Source organism: Boleophthalmus pectinirostris, unplaced genomic scaffold (genome assembly GCF_026225935.1).
Source record: "Boleophthalmus pectinirostris isolate CB_2022bp ecotype Guang Dong unplaced genomic scaffold, ASM2622593v1 HiC_scaffold_14, whole genome shotgun sequence".
NCBI lineage: Eukaryota > Metazoa > Chordata > Actinopteri > Gobiiformes > Gobiidae > Boleophthalmus > Boleophthalmus pectinirostris.
The window spans coordinates 23,735,822-23,755,262 of record NW_026571047.1 but is presented as its reverse complement, the minus strand read 5'-3'; the positions used below and the strand labels follow the sequence as shown (position 1 = coordinate 23,755,262).

The 19,441-nt window shown below is 36.4% G+C and overlaps 2 protein-coding genes across 3 annotated transcripts in view; both read right to left on the bottom strand.

The window, feature by feature from the left end:
* The window catches only part of LOC110160421 (adenosine kinase-like), a 416,586-nt gene extending 412,923 nt beyond the window's left edge, over positions 1-3,663 (bottom strand). Inside the window, exons 1-3 of one of the 2 annotated variants that reach the window (XM_055150301.1) lie at positions 3,531-3,663; positions 1,093-1,167; positions 969-1,022 (exon numbers count right to left, since the gene is read on the bottom strand). In XM_055150301.1, coding sequence (XP_055006276.1) covers positions 969-1,022; positions 1,093-1,167; positions 3,531-3,580 — 179 coding nt within the window. In that variant the 5' untranslated portion in view covers positions 3,581-3,663. Of the gene's footprint in view, positions 1-968; positions 1,023-1,092; positions 1,168-1,889; positions 3,187-3,530 lie in introns of those variants that run through there. The other variant, XM_055150302.1, reaches the window with a different exon arrangement.
* A 1,484-nt stretch (positions 3,664-5,147) lies between these two features.
* vclb (vinculin b) overlaps positions 5,148-19,441 on the bottom strand; it is a 73,287-nt gene continuing 58,993 nt past the window's right edge. Inside the window, exons 11-21 of the mRNA XM_055150158.1 lie at positions 16,112-16,302; positions 13,639-13,838; positions 12,722-12,850; positions 12,486-12,635; positions 12,237-12,345; positions 10,994-11,296; positions 9,841-9,968; positions 9,265-9,450; positions 8,875-9,078; positions 8,450-8,554; positions 5,148-7,513 (exon numbers count right to left, since the gene is read on the bottom strand). Coding sequence (XP_055006133.1) covers positions 7,367-7,513; positions 8,450-8,554; positions 8,875-9,078; positions 9,265-9,450; positions 9,841-9,968; positions 10,994-11,296; positions 12,237-12,345; positions 12,486-12,635; positions 12,722-12,850; positions 13,639-13,838; positions 16,112-16,302 — 1,852 coding nt within the window. The 3' untranslated portion in view covers positions 5,148-7,366. The remainder of the gene's footprint in view (positions 7,514-8,449; positions 8,555-8,874; positions 9,079-9,264; positions 9,451-9,840; positions 9,969-10,993; positions 11,297-12,236; positions 12,346-12,485; positions 12,636-12,721; positions 12,851-13,638; positions 13,839-16,111; positions 16,303-19,441) is intronic.

The window sequence follows — 19,441 nt, the reverse complement described above, 5'->3', positions numbered from 1 at the left end:
CTCTATCAATAATATTAATATGCTTCAGGAAAGACTGGACTTTTTATTTTCTTTTAGCTGACAAAACATCATTAAGATTTGTTAAGATTTCCTCGTCTTTGCTTCTCTACAGTAAACAGTTGCCTCTTCATGGAGACTTGGGCTCAACAGACAATTTGACGAGAACAAAACAAGAATTTTCAGGATGTGGTTGGTACATTCATGTAGTTTCAAAAAGCATGACAATATCAAGTAATCCAAAGTATTCAGATTACGTTACTCACTTTAAGTAATTTAATGGATTACGTTAAAAACTACATTTTGGGGCATGTAATGTGTAATCTGTAGGGGAATACATTTTAAAAGTAACCTTCCCAACACTGTATATTATATTGTGATGTGTAGGCTACTGTGTCCAAATAATTTCCCTTAAAGTTTGTCTAAGTCTAAGTGTAAATAACCTGTTGCTATTAAATTTATAAACTGACACATTTTGAGCTGCATTCAGAGGATTCCTGGTCCAAGTGTGCCCAGATGCATTATGGGAAAAATGTGGGCGTGTTCGGGTGCGTCCAGTTTCACTGCTACAGCTCACCATGGGGCCTGGCTATTTTGGGCATTAGCTGTGAGTGTCCGCGCGGTAGTACTGCTCTTATGAATGACCCATATTTGGTTTCACTCACCACGCTTCGCTTTAAACACATGGAGCTTTCTAGTAGGGTTGTCGAAAGTGTAGAAAAATCAGATATTGATGCAAAAAGTAGTATTGAAAATAGATATTGATATTAAAAAAGTCACATTCAGAGAGATTTAGAAAGATTTTGAGCTATAACATAACAAGTATAAGACCATAACTGAACAAAAAATTAGATTCTATTGAGCGTTTTTTATTATCATTGTAGGAATCTGTACTGAGTATCTAGTTTAGTTCTTAGTATCGAAATAGAGTTCGAAATTTTAGTATCACGACAACATTAGTTTGTACTCACAGGGCTTTGTGGTGGTCCTCTGCAAGAATCTGGTCATTCGGCTTGAGTCCATACCTTGAAAAATGTGCAAAAGCATGTAAATTTAAACTAGAATTTAGGATTTTTAAGATTTAACTTTCCATACTTGTCAAGGAAGTCTTTGTCCACAACAGCTGAGATGTCCAGCAGAGGGTTGCCCATACCAAAGAGGGTGTTCTCGCTGCAAAAAGAACAAAAATGCGATTGTGGTGAGGCAAAAATGTGGGAAAATTACGTTACAGAAAGTTAGTTGTCAACAAGAGAACAAATTACAGCAGTGAAGAATGCGAAGATAGTGATAAGAAATGGACACGTGCATCTGCTGCAGGGTAAGGCACTACCAAACAAAACTATGAGGGAACATAAACAAAAGTGAACTTGTGAGATTTAGAGGTAGTGAAAGTAAAAAATAAGCACAGCAAAGTCTGGTTTTCAATAATAAACAGTTTAGAAGACAATCAAATCATGTTGACAAAAACAAAAAAAGTTGAGAAGAGCTAGCATAATGTTTCTTACTTTAGATTTACACATGAAAATATAACTGAGAAACAGCTAAAAATAATAATTTGCAAGACATTGGGTAAAGATTCTCAAATTGTAGGATACATTTGTGTTTAAAATGTTTATCTCTTTACAACATTTTTTATTTGGTTAAAAAAAGCTACTTACATGTTGATTAATATATGAAAACATAGACGCTGCTGCATGAATAGTGGTCAAATTTGCATTTTTTTTTTTTTTTTTTTGCAAGACTGTTAAGACAACTTGCTGAAAAGTTTTATTGTGGTGCTATTTACTATTGCTTCACAGCACATGGCTTGCTTTGACATGCGCACAGTAAACACGTACATGTTTTAAATCGTTACATTTAGGTATAATTTGCATATATATTTTTGCTCATACCTTGCAGACGGCATGTTGTAAGTAAAAATCTTCTTAAATTCAAGCCTAAAAGTTGGGAGTGGATCTTCACTAGAGCAGCGTGGTGTTTGACTGAGCACGCTGCACTTTGGACAACACGCCCTGATTGGTGCAGGCGGAGGGGGCGGGCTTTAGGCAATCTGACGCTCTGATTGGTCAAAAGGGAGGAAACTGCAGCTGTGATTTTATAGATGCCTTTGAGGTCAGTGGGGAAAAAGGGAACTGGGCAGTGAAGTACATAAAAAAAACATTTGTTATAAAGGTTCCTAATACAAACGTGCATTGCTTTTAAGTGTACAACAACTTTTAAATGTACAACAACTCACCTTTATGTGTTTCTGTCAGTCACCATATCATCTTGCATTGTTTCCTTACGACCTCTTGTATATAACTGTGATATAATCTGTATTTATATTACGATATTGTACGATATACGATATTGTTATACGATAGTGTTTTACTTACTGTACAGACGTTTATATCATTTATATCTTATTGCTATTAGTCTCTTGTTATTATTTTTTAAAGTATAGTCTTAAAACCCACTTTTATTCTGTGGCTTTTAACACCACATGAGTTCTTTGGTCCTCTGTTTCTTTTTCTTTTTTTTTCTTTTTTCTTATCTGTTTTATTTTTTTAGTTCTGCCTTTATTTTTATAGATTTTTAATAGATTTTTTTTTATTCTTTTACGTATTCATTCTATTAGTTTCTTGTGTTTGAAACATAATTTTGTGGTCCTCTGTGTTTTTAATTAATTTTTTTATTTATGTATTGTTTTTATCTTTTTTTTTTTTTTTTTTTTTTTAGTACTGCCTTTATTTTTTGATTTTATTATTTTTGTTCATTGATTTTTTTTATCATTATTATTCTTTTACTATTGATTGTGTTAGTTCCTTTTTTTTGTTGACTTTTTAACGTGCAATGTGAAGCACTTTGGAAACTTTTGCTTATAAAATGTGAGATACAATTAAAGTTCGACTGGATTATTATTATTATATATTTGTATTTATATTTTTTATTACGTGTTTTAATGAATTATAGTGATTAAATTACGAAATGTCTACGTTACTTCGTTTGTTTGTTTTTTAACGCTGTGGAAACTAGCGTAACCATGACCCCGCTGTTGCCATGACAACACGCACAGAGGCAGAGAGTCCGAAAATGTGGCCAAATTTTGATGAAAACCGAGGCTCTAAAATGAACTTTTGTTAGATTTTTTGAAGTAGTGAAGCAATATTTAACTTAAACCATAAAAGGGATCAGGACTTGTGAGATCTGAGTGAACTTTAGAGGGCGGGCTGCTGCTGCTGCTGGACTTGAAGTGATGTTTTTCGCCATCTGCTTTTATAAACATTTACAGTCCGCTAGCTTTTACTCGTCAAATTATCACCTGTCATACAAGAAACCCTGCAAATCCAGCCAGAATATTAGCATAAGCACATATTAATTTGCACTATTATCATGTTTTGTTTTTGCTTTTGTTGTTTTAATCACAAACAAGCCAATCCTCAGCTGACAGTTCCTCAAAAAGCATCCCGGAGCGGCTAAATGCTAACACCCTGCTAACATGCAAAAAAATCAAAACATTGTATAACACGTGACAATTTTGATCGTTTCCTCACCTCAAGGTTATCCTCTTCGCTATCGACATGTTTGATCCTTCGTCCGACATTGTAAAAAAGCAGCGACGATGCCTCCGACAACCGGTGTCCACTGCCGGGGAGGAGGAGAAAGGCGACGCGGGGACAGAAGCGCGCTGCCCGGGGAAGAGAGGAGGGATGGAGCGGTGTCCTTTCCCCTTCCAGACAGACAACCAGAGGACGCACAGACATTAGGAAGCTGGGGCATCTTTTGCAATCTGGACTGTGTTGGGCAGAAAGGGGTTTTGAGCATTTAAAACAGAGACAGATTTGAGTTTTTAATGCAAAGAAATGAAAATTAGGTGTAAAGTTATGAACAGCTGATCATGTCCAACTAGCCTACTGCAGATGACTACTATTTGCAATCACTTTTCCACTAATTAGAGATGAATATTCTGCTAGTTATTTGCAGAAATTATATGAATAAATACGAGAACTGCATTGCATCAAGAAATCACCCACATACTCAACAAAGAATGAGCAAATGAGAATGAAAAATATAAACATTACTGTAAAAAAAAAATACCACAGATTCTGCCCCATTTTAGAATTTGGCCAACATGGAAATTTACTCAAGTTTCTATTTTGGTGTGTTCTCTTCCACACACCAAGAATGTCCCACAGAAACATCTGTCTAAACATTGGACACTGGGACATAAGAGCTGCTCTGTTCACAGTTTTATCAAAGCTGCAAATGGACATAAAAGCATTTCAACTCAGCAATGCCAAATGAGTGAATGCAAAAAAATTGGCCTACATTGTTCTTGTATTATGTTCTGAGGTATGTAGATAAATTTCCTATTAAATTGACATAAAGGGCAGAATGGTTTTTGAATGATTTTGGTACACATAAATTACCTGTACACATATAGGGCTTATAGTTTTACATCTTGTTAAGTACAAGTTTTGAAGTTTTGGAAAATGATTGGCCCAAAGTTGCCAGTATAAATTAAACACTTAACAAGCAGAGGTGGAATGTAACGAAGTAAAAGTAGGAAAGTAATGTACTGAAGTAAAAAAACTGTAGGTATCTGTACATTTTAAAGAGGGTACTTTTTACTACCCTACATTTGAGAACAGGTATCTGTACTTTCTACTGCACTACAGTTTTGAACAGGACTGAAAAGTATTTGTATTATTGTGTGAAACCTGCTGGAAATCTTGCAGTTTTTTTGTTTTTGTTTTTTGTTTTTTGAATCAAGGTCATAGTTTGAGGAAATACTTTAAAAAGAAAAAAGAAAAAAAAGAGCAATAGTTTGAACAAAAATGTACAAATAAAACAGTTAGGGGAAAAAAAACCAAATGTTTCTGCTGAACAAAACTCAGCACAAATCTTTATCAAAGTCACTACATTTGAACATTTATTAGATCTCAAACTCAAAATACTTTATATATTACAATACTTTTAACTCTTTAAGTATATTTTTAAACTGGTACTTTAATACTTTTTCTTACTTATAGGTAGATTTTTTCATGTGATGCTTTTACTTGAGTATTTTTTTGCTTCCATATCTGTACTTTTATTTAAATAACAAAACTAAGTACTTCTTCCACCACTGTTAACAAGATTTTTACACAAATAATCAAAAGATGAACCACTTCAGAGTGCTATAAAATGCTTTATTACAAAAAGTGAATATTGTCATAGCAAAACAGCTCTATGTGAATGCAACTCAATTTTGCATTATTTCTTTCACTAAAAATCAGGTTTGCATAGCGCTCAGTTAGATTCTCGGTTGAAGTCAAGAAGCTGGAGTTATTCAAATCATGTATAACAAGTGTAAAACAAGTCAACACTGTAATACAAAACACCTGTAAAGAAAAGCTGGAAATAAAGTCCATTTTGAAGGCACAGTTTGTATTAGAAAGTCAAAACACCACTATTTAAAGATTCAAAAATAAACTAGAACAGCCACAAATCGCAGCTGCTTTTTACGTATTAAAATAAAGTTACAAAGGACACTGTGCTTGATCTGTAAGCTATTCCCTTAACAACCTACAAGAAGTGTGCTTTTTTTTTTACAGTATCTTAAAACAAAACTGCTGACAAGTGTGCTGTGAGAAGTAGAAAGCCGACACGAAGAGGATTATTCCCACAAATTACCTTTAAAGGTCCTAAAGTATTACGCAAAAGTGACTCTTGTGAGCTTTAAGCCTTTTTAAAATGTTGTTATCTCATCAAAAACATACCTGGAGTTGTTTTATTATTATGTTTTTGATAAGGAAACAACATTATAGCGTAAAATGGGCCCTTTAAATATGTTATCTCACTCGAGCAAAGCATGAAAAACACTAAATATTATATAACTCTATTAAGTTACTAAACATATTATTGGTTGGTGGTACTCTTGGTAATGAAAGTAAGGCTTATTGACTTACATGTGATTGTAAGAAAGCAATAATAAAAGGAAAAACAAAATGGTTTGAACGCTACATTATGTAACTTTTTCTGGAGGTCAACTTGCCATCCGCTATTCTCTATGGAAATGTTATTACTATGCCTGGAATGTTCCACAGTAAGGCTTTAAACTGCTCTATCTCCCTGGAGACAAGCAAGTGATACCAACCGAGGAAGTTACAGGTCGCAAACCACAAACCGCATTGTTTTTGCGCGATAAAAACACCCATAATTATATCAGTTTAACGCCATGAGGTGGGACATTCAAGGCAACAGAACTTCCACCAGAAAAGTTACATAGTGCGGCTTTAATTAGTTGAATTGAGCATTAAAGGATGGGGTAAACACAAAGTATGTAGTAGTGTATGTCTAATCTAACCTAGGCACAGTGAATTGTCGTACAAAGTAAGCAATGTAAATTCAGTTAAGAAGTTTTTGTTTTAGTTTTTTAGCATTGAAAGCCGCATGATTTGAACGAAATCTACATTCAAGCAAAATTGTCAAACTTGTACACAAGGGGTGTAACGATATCCAAGTCTCACGATACGATATCTCACAGTACGATATTTATTGCGATATCGTGGGAAAGCTCATGATTAGGGATGTAACAATATCCAAATCTCTCGATATGATATTTTGTGGAGGCAACTTTTTCCTCTTAAAATTCCTTGACAAGACTTAATCCAAAGAACTAAGACTTAAAAGTGCTTAGAACTTTTATTTCTTCTTGTGGTCTGCACTGAAATGGGGCAAAGGATCATGGTCTATGTAGTTCTCTCTGTCTTATTGCTGCACCATAACTCTTAATTTAAGCAGACTTGTAATTCGATATATTGTGATGGCCCACGACTTTTAACGTTACGATATCACGATATTTCGGTTATTGTTACACCCCTATTGTACACAGATTTTTCCATCAAGGCATTGCTACACTTGAAGGTACATTTATGTCTCTTTGGCAATTGAAAATAAGGTTGTTGCTACATTCCTGTATATAGATGTGTTTATGCCTTTATTGGTGATTCTTTGTGTAAACTTTAAGATATCTTGGATTACTAGGTGTGCGCTAAATGTTAAATACTTGTTACCACTGCTGTGCTCCTAGTGTACAATAGATACAATAAAATTCTCAGTACAAAGATCTTTTAAAACTTTCTAAATTTAACTTACTTTCCTTTCCTTTCCGTCTTTAGACATTAAATCGAGGCAAAATATATATATCCTGGGAATTGTCAAAATAAGCTTTAAAACACATTTTTTACACACTTTTTTAGAAAACGTTCCCAGTACGAATCTACTCTCTCGGTCCCGTCGTGAATTACAGCATTTACGACAGGTCACTCTTATTAGATAAAGCACAGATCTGTCCACACAGCGCCCCCCGCAGGACAGGACAGGACGGGTGAGGGGAGGGCTCGTTTTACTGGTACCAGGGTGTTTTTCGGACCCAGTGCAGAGTGAAGCCGGCGTCTGTTCGGATTTTGATAGAAGCTGCCTCCGCCTCCCGCACGGTCTCCTTCACAGACTGCATCAAGTTCTGAGCGTTGTGCACCAGCATCTCTGTGGCCTGGAGACAAAAAAAAAAATCAATTTAAATCAAGGTTTTTGTCAATGTCAAAGGGACGCATTATGTAAAATTGACTTAAGAGCTTTTAACCATGTCATGACTGCGCCCACTCGCCATTAGCTCACTCATACTCGCATTTACATTGATTCATGCATGTTTGAGTAATGGGTAATCCTGTAATGTCCCGCATTCGAGGCTTGAGTGCTCAGAAAATGTGGGATTTCACCTACCACCCATCTCCACCCACTTTTCTGTATTACAAAATAGACCTTTTTTAAAGCTTGACTGATCTTATCCAACATACTACTAGCCATAACACTAGATAAGTTCAATGTCATACTGTGTAATAGTCAAAGGAACAGCATTTCCATGGAAACAACCAGGAAGAGGAACTCCTGAAGGCCAAATAAGAGTCAGGTTTGTGGAGATGCAAGCCTGCTCATAGGAAGGCTTTTCAGTGCAATAACAGGGTATCCCCAGGTTTAACTACCCCAAATGTAAGACTTTTAAAGACCTTTTTAAGGCCGCTTACATGAAAATTAAGACCAACATTGTACCCATCATTAAGTATTGTTTGTGCATACTCCAAATTAGACGTTCATTCACGTTACATTTTCACTTTGTTGTTTTTTTTCCTCCCTCCATTTAACATTGCACTGCAGCTCGGTTGAGTATACAAAAAAAAAATAGGCTAATGACATTTAAGACCATTGTGGAAAAAAATAAGACATGGACAAAATAATTTAAGACTTTTTAAGGCCTTAATTTAGAAATGTGAAATTTAAGACCTTTTTAAGACTTTTAAGACCCTGCAGCTACCCTGAATAAACCCAGCCAAATAGGGGGGAAAATCTGCTATTTTTTGGCTTTAAAGAAAGACAACACTTTCATAAATAAGGAACAAAAGGCATTATATATTGAAATGATTGTTCTTACCTGTTCTGACTCCTCTTCACTGATGTTGGTCCGACCCAACATGGTGGCTTTGACCGTGGACAGGATTTTGAGCTGTGTGCTGATGGTGGGAATACGCTCGCAAACCTGGAAAAAAAAAATACAATTATGTAAGTTACATTACTTATGACAACTTCATTGTGAACATAAATCAAACACAAATTATGCTGCAACAATCACTTGGACTAATTGTGACCAATCGTAATCGTATTTTGACCATCATAATCATTATCTGGACTACACAAATTTTTTTAGGACAGCAACAAAAAAAGAAAAATAAGTAATTTTTAAATGTATCAATAATCCACTATATTTGGAAATAGTATCTTTGTGAAATAGTTTAGGTTTTATTAATCTGCTACTCTGAAAAATAAATTGAAGATATAAAATAAAAAAAAAATTCTGACCTGTAGGAGGTTGGTGCGTATGCGTTTGTCAGTGCACTGCTTGGCGACCTCTTTGGCGAGCCGTGTGACCTCATCCGAAGCTTTGGCGATGTCTTTGGCGCACTGGATCAGGGCGCGCTTGTTTCCGCTGCCTCCACGCACCAGACGAGACATCTCCGCCATCAGCAGAGCCATTCGCTTCGCCGCGCCAATGATGTCGTTACCCTAAAAACAAACAAACATAGACGTTAACAAAAAAATATAATGCATGATTATTGTTAAGATCAGCACATTACACTGCCCATATTACAAATAACATCTAAATAACAAGAAATAACATTAGAATCAAAAAGTGTTAAAAATCATCTTCTTTTCTGATAATCTCCCATAGATGTGTATGTATGTACTGACCTTACTGGACCACTTGCGGGCCTCATCGTGGAGCTGTCTGGCTGCCACCATCATGGGCTCGTTCACCATGTCTCCGGCCTTCTGCTCGGGGAACTCCTCGTCCTTCTCCTCTGGGGGAGGGGGTCTGGGGGGGGGCACCTCACCCTCGGGCAGGGGGGGCTTTGGGGGGGCCAGGTCGTCATTCAGCTGCACACACAAAAAGGATTTATTAGAATAGCAGTTCATTAATTAAATTGACATGACTAGCAGAATTAGCATTTGTTTTTGGAAACTGGTTTGTGAACTGAATCTAAAATAAGGAAACTTTTTCTGATGGCATTTCACAGTCCTGATTTAGTAAGCCTTACAAGTCCTGTTTGGAAATGCTTTGGTTCAAGATAAAATATGATTTGATTTAGATGAAGATTGGTCCAGGTGTAGACAAGATTCAGATATATGTACTTTAAACCTGTAAGTCCTGTTGGTTCAGACACAGTAAGTCCTGGGTCTGGTAAGTTTTGACTATGTTCAGTGCAGTATTGTAAATTATACTTTATATTATACTTTACAAAATAATATCCAATGTAAAATGCTTACGCTGAGCTGTTCGATCTCTGGAGGAGGAGGAGGGGGGAAGTCCGGCTCCTGAGGCTGGAACGCTTCTCTGACTTTGGCCACAGCTCCAAGGATCTTATACCCAGAGTCCAGGAAGCCCTTCTGCAGCACTGAAGAGAAGGGATAATATAAAGTTTGGTTTGATAAAAAGCGGTAACCTAACTAGGTAATTTTAGAATTTAACAAGAAAGTTTAATAATAATCAGAACTGTATTTTTGTGTCATGGTCTGTTTTTTGTTTGACACAAAAAATTTAACAAAAATACAGGTTTAACTATAATAATCACAAAATTATTATACATGAAGACCTAATGACCCTAATTGGGCTACAAAGATAAACTTGATTATTTTCCATTTCACTATGACAGTAGCTCAGTTGGACCGTTTGTTCACTGATCTGAAGGTTGGTGGTTTGAATCCCGCTCTCAACATAAACATCATTGGTGGAGCGGTCAGGTCCATCTGACCCACAGGTTGGCTGGTGCGATTCCACAGATGTAAGACGAATGCTGTCGTTGTGTCCTTGGGCAAGACACATAACCCACCTCACCCCCAGTGTCTGCGTACACTGTTGTATGAATGTGTGTGTGAATGTGGTTCATTGACGTAAAGCGTTCTGAGTGCCTTGAAGGTGGAAAAGCGTTATATAAAAATGTGACCTTTTACCATCTTCCAAATGTTTAAATTGGCAAATCCCTTATCCTAAATGATTACTCCACATACTTGGTTTGTTGACACATACTGGATTACTAAATATCTTTATAAATCTAAACTTATATCTCCAAACTTGGACACACTCCAGACATTTGTAAGCATTAAGCTACGAGGACCCATACGCTATGCAGTTTTAACGCACGCAGCGGAGTCATTAAAAATGCAGAATGCACGGCTCCAAGTTGTTTAATGTGCTTATACCACAGCTACACTCTGAAACATCTCACCTGTGAATCTGAAAAGCCTGTTCTCTCTGTAAATGTCTCGAATGAGTTATTTCAGTGTTTTAAGTGTGTTAATTAAATTAACACGAAACCTGTCATATGCACTTTAAAAATGTATAGTTGCTCGTTTAGATTTTGTTGCTTTATTATAAAATCCTTTATTATTATTATTATTATCCCGAATGCTGTGTACATACTTGGATCATTGATGTTCCCGGCCACAGCCTTGGCGTCCATCACCATGGGGGAGATGGTCTGACTCAGCTCGTCCCGCGCCGCTGCCACCACTTCTCTGAATTTGGGGTCCTCCGAGTTTTCCACCTCGCGCTTGGCAACCAGAAGGATGCGGTTGGCACGGCGCGCGATGCTGGTTGCCCCGGCGACGAGCATCTGAGGCTGGTGGTTCGCCATGGCAACGCGGCATTTGTCCAGGTCCTTCTTGATGGCCTCCTCAGACGCGTCCAGCAGTGACTTGGTGTCAATGGCCTCGTCCACCAAACCTGAACAAGAGAGGAGGGGGGGATTAAGTTTGTTAGAAAAACTGTAAACGAAACATAAATAATTTCTAAAACCAAATAAAATTATGCAAAATGTACTAGAAATGGAGCAAATATATTGATCTAGCAATTATTGATTAGTTGTTTAGATTGAGGCCGGTTTATATTTTTACTAAATCTGACTCAGATGAAGCTAAAGGCAGTCTGTGTTTGTACAGACCAAATAATATACAGTGTTGGGGAGTAACAGATTACAAGTACCGGAGTTACATAATCAGAGTACAAATTATGAGTAACTGTATTCAGTTACAGTTACTGTTTCAGTGAGTGGTAATTGGATTACAGTTACTTTGTTGAAATAAATGGATTACACGGCGGTGTTTTTCTGTTCTCACATTTTGGGCTAAACCAGGACTAAAATCAGGACTAAAACCAGGAATAAACCAGGACTAAACCAGGACTAAACCAGGTCTAAAATCAGAACTAAAATCAGAACTAAAACCAGGACTAAACCAGGTCTAAAACCAGGACTAAAACCAGGATTAAACCAGGACTAAAACCAGGACTAAACCAAGTCTAAACCAGGACTAAAACCAGGTCTAAAACCAGGACTAAAATCAGGACTAAACCAGGACTAAAACCAGGACAATATCAAGTAATCCAAAGTATTCAGATTCTAATCTGTAATCTGGGAATACATTTTAAAAGTAACCTTCCCAACACTGATAATATAATATTCAAAGTTTTTTATTCATTCATCAGTTAACTTGTTTCAGTCATAATTAGAACAATAGTACAGAAAAAGATCCACCTTATGCATATATATCCTATTTTCCTCACAGTTTGTCTAAAGTTAAAAATCCATTTTGCTACTGTTTGACATTTTCAGTATACAGAGCTGGTGATATTTTATGCACTATTTAAAACCTTTTTCCTCGCTCACCTGTCATTTTCTCCACATTATCGATCCACTGATTCTTCATGGCCTCAAAGTGCTCGTACGCCGCCTGGTTCCCCGGGTTCCTCAGCAGGATACGAGCTGCAGACACAACCTGAAAACAACGACAAACTCTTTATTGAACACTGTCACTTGTGAATTTATTTTCTTTCACTTGTTGGTTCTTAGAAAAAGGATAAAACAATTTAAACTTCAAAGAGATTAAACCCGACATATTACGAATCATATTGTTACCTGTGGAGTCAGATCTCTGGTGGACTTGACAGCTGCCTGGATTCCCTCCACTGTGCTCTTATTGGCCGTCCCAACAGCGGCCGCCTTCTCCGCTGTGGCTCCCAGTCTGTTCGCGTGGTTCTCAAAGTTTGCAGCTCTGTCCTCGAACACCTTAAAACAATAAAAAAAATAGTCTAATAAGAAAACTAACCCAAGAGATTTTACTTGTTTGTAGTGTACGTGACTGCAGTACCCACCTCGTCCCTGTTGGGGGCGTCCACGGGGGCAGTTGCCGCCACAGCCAACAGTTTGATGGGGGTCGTGGTGTCGCTGAAGATGTCTGACACTTCCTGGGTCATTGCCTCCTGCATTTTCCCTTTGAGGTCCTAAAAGAGACAAAAAGTGATAATTATTTATTTTTTATTTATTCATTCATTTTTTTATTTTGTTTCAATATCAAAAGGTAAAGGTGGCCCCTAGATTATTAGAAGAATCTCCAGTGTTTTTTCTGTTGTGTATGGATTAAAATAAAATAAGATTCAATGAATAAATCAAAACAGCATTTTTTCTGCTTTGTAAAATATATTTTAATGCTCCACAAAAATCTAATTTCTTGCTTTTGGTGTAGATATATGGTACACCCTAGTGTAAAAAAAAAAACTATACTAAATTATACTAAACGCCAATGAAAATACCCCATTTACCCAACAATAAATGTAAGTATGTGAGTAAAAGACATTATAAAGTTGCATTCATAGCTTAGATAGTTAACCTACCTACTTCTTTTGAATACCAATACATTTTCCTTCCTTCCTTCCTTAATTCCTTATATGTCCTTGTTTGTCCTTGTATTAGCACTGACATGTGGCTCAAACAAATAAAACAAATTTTACATTAGTTTCCTCTAATTGTATCTAAATCTCGTGGACAGCAGACGGCGCTCCATGCCCGTCTCTTCCATTAACCAGCCCTTAGTTGAATGCCTAGGTCTTACTTTGAGTGCCTCCTGCAGTTATTAGGCCAGAAATTACTATATAGACTTGGTTGCAAATGTTAGAATAGACATGGCTATTTCCTCTACTACAATTGCACTTAAACCTCATGGACACCAGAGGGCGCTCCTTGCCCGTCTCCTCTTTTATACCCAGCCTACGTTTGTCTTCCAGTCTCTTACTTTGAGAGCCTCCTGCAGTTGTTGTGCGACGGCTCTGGCCTGAGGAGAGTCCCCTTCTCCTCGCGCGGCCAGTTCGGCGAGCTGAGCCATGAGCTGCTCCACCTGCTCGCACTTCCCCACCAGCTCCTGTCTGTACGGCCCAGGCAGAGCGTTCGCCAACCTGCGCCCCTCTGCAACCAGACCACGGATCGCTGCCTGACCTGGTGACAAAAACAGAGAAAACACTTAAAATATGTCTCTGCAATCTTAGAATCTTAATCTTTCATAAGTAAAGGTATTTAATGTGTAAAAATAAGTCAAATTACTGAAAAATTAATGAATCTAGATTTACTTTTTCCCATTTTGTTGAGTAAAATATTGTCAGAGGAGGATCTTATTTAATTAGTAAGGTAATTTGCTGAAAATTTGCCAAATTTTTTTATTTTATTTTAAATTCTATAGATGAAAGATGACTTCAAAACAAAAAAAACTGAAAGAAGAGCAGACAAACAGAAGACCAGAGAGCACAAGTGGGACTCAACTGGGACTCAACTGGGACTCAACTGGGACTCAACTGGGACTCAACTGGGACTCAACTGGGACTCAACTGGGACTAAACCAGGACCAAACCAGGACTAAACCAGAACTAAACCAGGACTAAACCAGGACTGAACCAGGAACAAACCAGGACTAAACCAGGACTAAACAAGGACCAAACCAGAACTAAACCAGAACTAAACCAGGACTAAACCAGGACTAAACCAGAATTAAACGAGGACTAAACCAGGACTAAACCAGAAGTAAACCTGGACTAAACCAGGACTAAACCAGAATTAAACTAGGACTAAACCAGGACTAAAACAGAATTAAACCAGGACTAAACCAGAATTAAACCAGGACTAAACCAGAAGTAAACCTGGACTAAACCAGGACTAAACCAGAATTAAACTAGGACTAAACCAGGACTAAAACAGAATTAAACCAGGACTAAACCAGAATTAAACCTGGACTAAACCAGGACTAAACCAGAAGTAAACCTGGACTAAACCAGGACTAAGCCAGAATTAAACCAGGACTAAACCAGAAGTAAACCTGGACTAAACCAGGAATAAACCAGAATTAAACCAGGACTACACCAGAATTAAACCAGGACTAAACCAGGACTAAACCAGGTCTAAACTTGTATTATCAGGGACTCAACCATTTTACATTTTTCTAGTAAACCCTGATTGTCCTTATTTCTCCCTTTGCTTTGATAGATTCTTTATTCTTGGCCAGTTGCATTCGGCGTCCAGCCTGCGCATATTTTTCCAAATATGGGTGAAAGATACTTCGATAGTTTACATTCTTTCGAACTAATTTGGATGCAGAAGTGGGAGAATCAAAAACACTGGTCCTTCAACAATTTCTTACTTAGTTTAAATAATGTGTAGTACCAAAGAACTTTAATTATTTCCAGGAATCTAGTCAAATCTCAGCTTCTGCTTTCTGATTCGCAAAAAACTTCCCACTATGAGTCATGCAATCAATCTGTCAACACAAGAAATAAATAACTTCACAAACTGTAGAAGTTCAGGGACTATAAATGCAAATTAGGGAAGTTTCACATGAATTTAGGGCAGCTGGTAAGAGATTCCTTCTAGGAAGAATTAGTATTATATTTGACGTAAAAAGTGGTAAAATGCATAAATCTCAAAATTAAAAAATATAAATAAAATTATTAATAAATTAAAATATTATAAATAATAAATTAAAAATAAAATAAAATAATAATAATAAATAAATAAATAAATGACACAGAGGACCCTACAACTCACACAGTGTTAAAAGCCAGAGAATAAAATACAGAGCTCTAAACCCTTGGCCTTCTCTCAGTGAGCTTCATGAAATGGTTTCCAGCTGTGCCTTTTCAGATTCAAGAAATAACAAGAGTGCAAACCAAGGTTCAAAGCAAAGGCTGGATATTTTTAAGTTTTTATAAATCTAAAATGCAAAAAAGTGCAATGTGTTTTGAATTTATTTTTGGTTTACTGCATTCAGTGTGTCCGTTCATAGTTTTGACGCCTTTAATGAGAATCTACAGTGTAAATAATCATGGAAATAAATGAAAAACTGTCAGGTATTTAATGATTTATTTGGATATTTTTTTATTTAAAAAGGTGCACTCTGTAACTTTCTGGTTGGGGGTTCATCACTTGCTTGTTTCTAAGGATATTTAATTTCTCTGCCTCAGCCTGGACTCAATTCCAGGTGGTTTTAAAGCTCAAAAATACCTAGAAAAACAGGCATTCTGACTGTGAGGGGGGTCGCCTCTCCACAGATCTGACTTGTAACTTGGTTTGGTTTGGTCTCCATGCAGATAGAAAGGTTTAATACCATAGTACCAAGCAATAACATCTCCATGGAGAAAAGCATTTGACGGAACCTCCACCAGAAGAGTTACACAATGCACCTTTAATTATTTACTGTATTTTCACTTTGCAGTCAGACTCACCCACACCGCTGTCGTCGACGCTGGGGTTGTCTATCCAGCGCTGGGCCTGCTCGATCTTGCCCTCCAGGTGCACGGCGGCCTTGGCGGGGCGGCTGTTGGAGACCACTTTGTTGGTTTTGGACTGAAGGTTCTGGAGAGCTGTGGCGATCTGTTTGGCCAAAGCTCGGGCCTCTGGTGTGTCCCCTTTACCCCTTCAAGGAAATACGCAGGCATAATGAAGTTAGCTATAGACATATGACATTAAAAAACTATTTGTAATAATTATACTTTAAAGAAACCGTATTATTCTATCTTCTGAGCTGTGTTATAATGTTGTTTCCTCTTCACAAACAGACCTGGAGTTGTGTTTTGTTTCATTCACACATGTTTAACACACAAACCCTGTATATTTAGGGTTCTTCTCTCAAACAAAAAAACACTCTTATGAACTTTGTGATGTCATGCGGTAATACAGGAAGTGCTCCACTGTGTTTTTAAACTCCATACACCTTCACTAGAATCATCTGGATAATTTCAGCCCTGGAATTGCCCATCACTACTAAACAAAAGGTAAAAGGAACTGTTAAGTTGAAAACCAACGCTTCATTACATCACAAGCTGCATTTAGAGCTTGGAAATGTTGACAGACTAGGGAAGTAACGATATCCAAATCTCACGGTACGATATTTATTGCAATATTTTGGAGAGGCTGATGTAATTGTAGATGAGACACTTTTTTCCTTTTAAAATACCTTGACAAGTTTTTGGTGTGAATTATTTACACCATAATCCCAAGAATTCAAGTTAAAAAATGATTTTTTCCACATTGTCAGCACTGAAATGAATCATGGGATATGTAGTTTCCAATGTTTATAATCTGTTGTATTTAAGCAAAGGAACGTGTGATTCGATATATTGTGACAGCCCACGATATTATTGTGAGACTTTTGACAATACGATATCACGATGTTTCAGTTATTGTTACATCCCTAAGAGATAATAACAATAAAAGGTTACTCAAACATGTGTGAATGAAACAAAACAACTCCAGTATGTTTTATAACATGGCTAAAAGTTCCCAAGATTCATTTTGTATAATATTGAACCCTTAATTAGCCTTAATAAAGCCTTAACAAGACATCATGAACAATTATTAGCCTCTCCGGGTTCTGGAAATGCTTTTCTAAACTAAAATGGTTAGTTTTTAGTTCCAGGCTTGGTCACTTTGTCTACGCTCTTCCAGCCAAAGAAATAATTCATGGGTTAAAAGATATATATTTTTATTAATTGCTTTAGGAACAGTTGTTTCTCTTTTTTTGTTTTTTTTGTTTTTATAATACTGAAACCTACGGATAGTCGCCGTGATTATGTCGTCTTGATCCTTTCATGTGACCGGGAGGGCAGCTGGCCTAAAAACTAATGCAGCGGCAGAAAACCCGAAAGAGAAGAACAGTAAATGGATTTTAAGCCGCCATAACACATTACGAGCTCAAAAATGTTTTCCAAATGAGATCACTGTACGAGGGATGAATCTGAACATCAATCAAGTTCATTCATTTAACCACAGAGAGATTTAACTCGGCTAAAGTGTGTTACAAAAACAAAAATTCCACGTCTCATTTCAGCTTCGCACCAGACAGTTACCAAATTTCAAAGCTGGATCAAATGAGATGTAGTGAAGGATTTTCAACGGGCCATTAAAAAGTGTGTGTTAATTTCCATTCACCATTACACCATGTCACAATGGGGGAAACTGCATGCCTGTCTATGGTGTTCTTTTTTTTTTTTTTTTTACAATTTTAGTTATACATTTCGATTTTCAAAATCAACCAAAAAAATTTCAATTTTTTCCAAAAATAACCCCAAGAAAAAGCAAAACAAAGAACAAAAAAATAAAAATAAAATAAAACAGATTAATAATAATAGCAATAGTAATGGTAATAATAAAAGCTAAAGTAAAAAATAAATAAATTAAAAGTCTATGGTGTTCTACGGCATGTTCAGCAGTTACCACGGTGACAGAGTGCAGACATTTAGCAAACACTGACAAAAACGTTTTAAAATAGTCATCATGTCACAGTGGGGGAGGACTACATGGATGTCTATTGTGTTCTACGGAATGTTCAGTCGTTACCATGGTGACACAATGCATAATAATAATAAGCAAACACTGCCTGATATAAGTTTTGAAAGTTTTGAGATTGTCTGAAAACTCAAGAAAAAATACGAAATTGACTCTTGAGCTTGAGATCAATACGAGCGTTCACGGTCCTGTTTCGGTGTATGATTTTCTTTCTTTTTTTTTTTCTTCTTTTTTTATTGGGTCATTTTGCAGCACTACAAAACAAAAACAAAACTTAGACCACAACCCCATCGATCATGACAGGAAGGGTGCAAGCTGAAGCAAAAGTACCAAACCCTATTAAAAAATTAATAGAATTCCAAGAAAGAAAGCAGCGCATGAAAAACAAGTTTGCATTTACAATTTCACTCACAACTTACTGTATATATAAGAGACAAAATATAAATTAAAACTAACTAAATTTAATGCATAATTCATTAAACGTCTTTGAGTTTCCCAAAAAGCGCTATATAAGTCAGAGTATTATTAGTAGTAGTAGTAGTTAGTAGTAGTAGTAGTAGTAGTAGTAGTAGTAGTAGTAGTAGTAGTAGTAGTAGTAGTAGTAGTAGTAGTAGTAGTAGTAGTATTAGTAGTATTAGTAGTATAGTAGTATCAGTAGTAGTATTAGTATTAGTAGTATTAGGAGTATTAGTAGTAGTAGTAGTATTAGTAGTATCAGTAGTAGTATTAGTGTTAGTAGTATTAGTAGTATCAGTAATAGTAGTATTAGTAATAGTATTAATAGTAGTAGTAGTAGTAGTATTAGTAGTAGTCGTATTAGTATTAGTATTAGTATTAGTATTAGTAGTAGTAGTAGTAGTAGTAGATTAATTTCAGAGCTCTATATCTTTCAAAACATAACGCTTTATACTCTTTTCTTTTCTTTTTTTTTTTTTTTTAAGGCTTCTACATTGTTGGACTTTTTAAAATCATCACTCAGGTTATTCCATAAACTAACCCCAAAACACAAATACAATCACTTTTTCCCTAAGTTCTTATCTTTTTTTTTTTTTAAGATACCAGTTTTGATTTGTTTAGTTTTTTCTTTTGTTTATGGTCGTACAAACTAATAATAATGTTAACGAAGGCACAAAAGTTTATCGTTTATGATCGTACAAAAAGTGTTTGATTTTCAACAAATAGATGAAAGTGACTAAATGAAAAACAAAAAAACTTGTTACTATCGAAGGACTTGGACAGCACAAATCAGCTCGTCTGTTGTAGTTCCA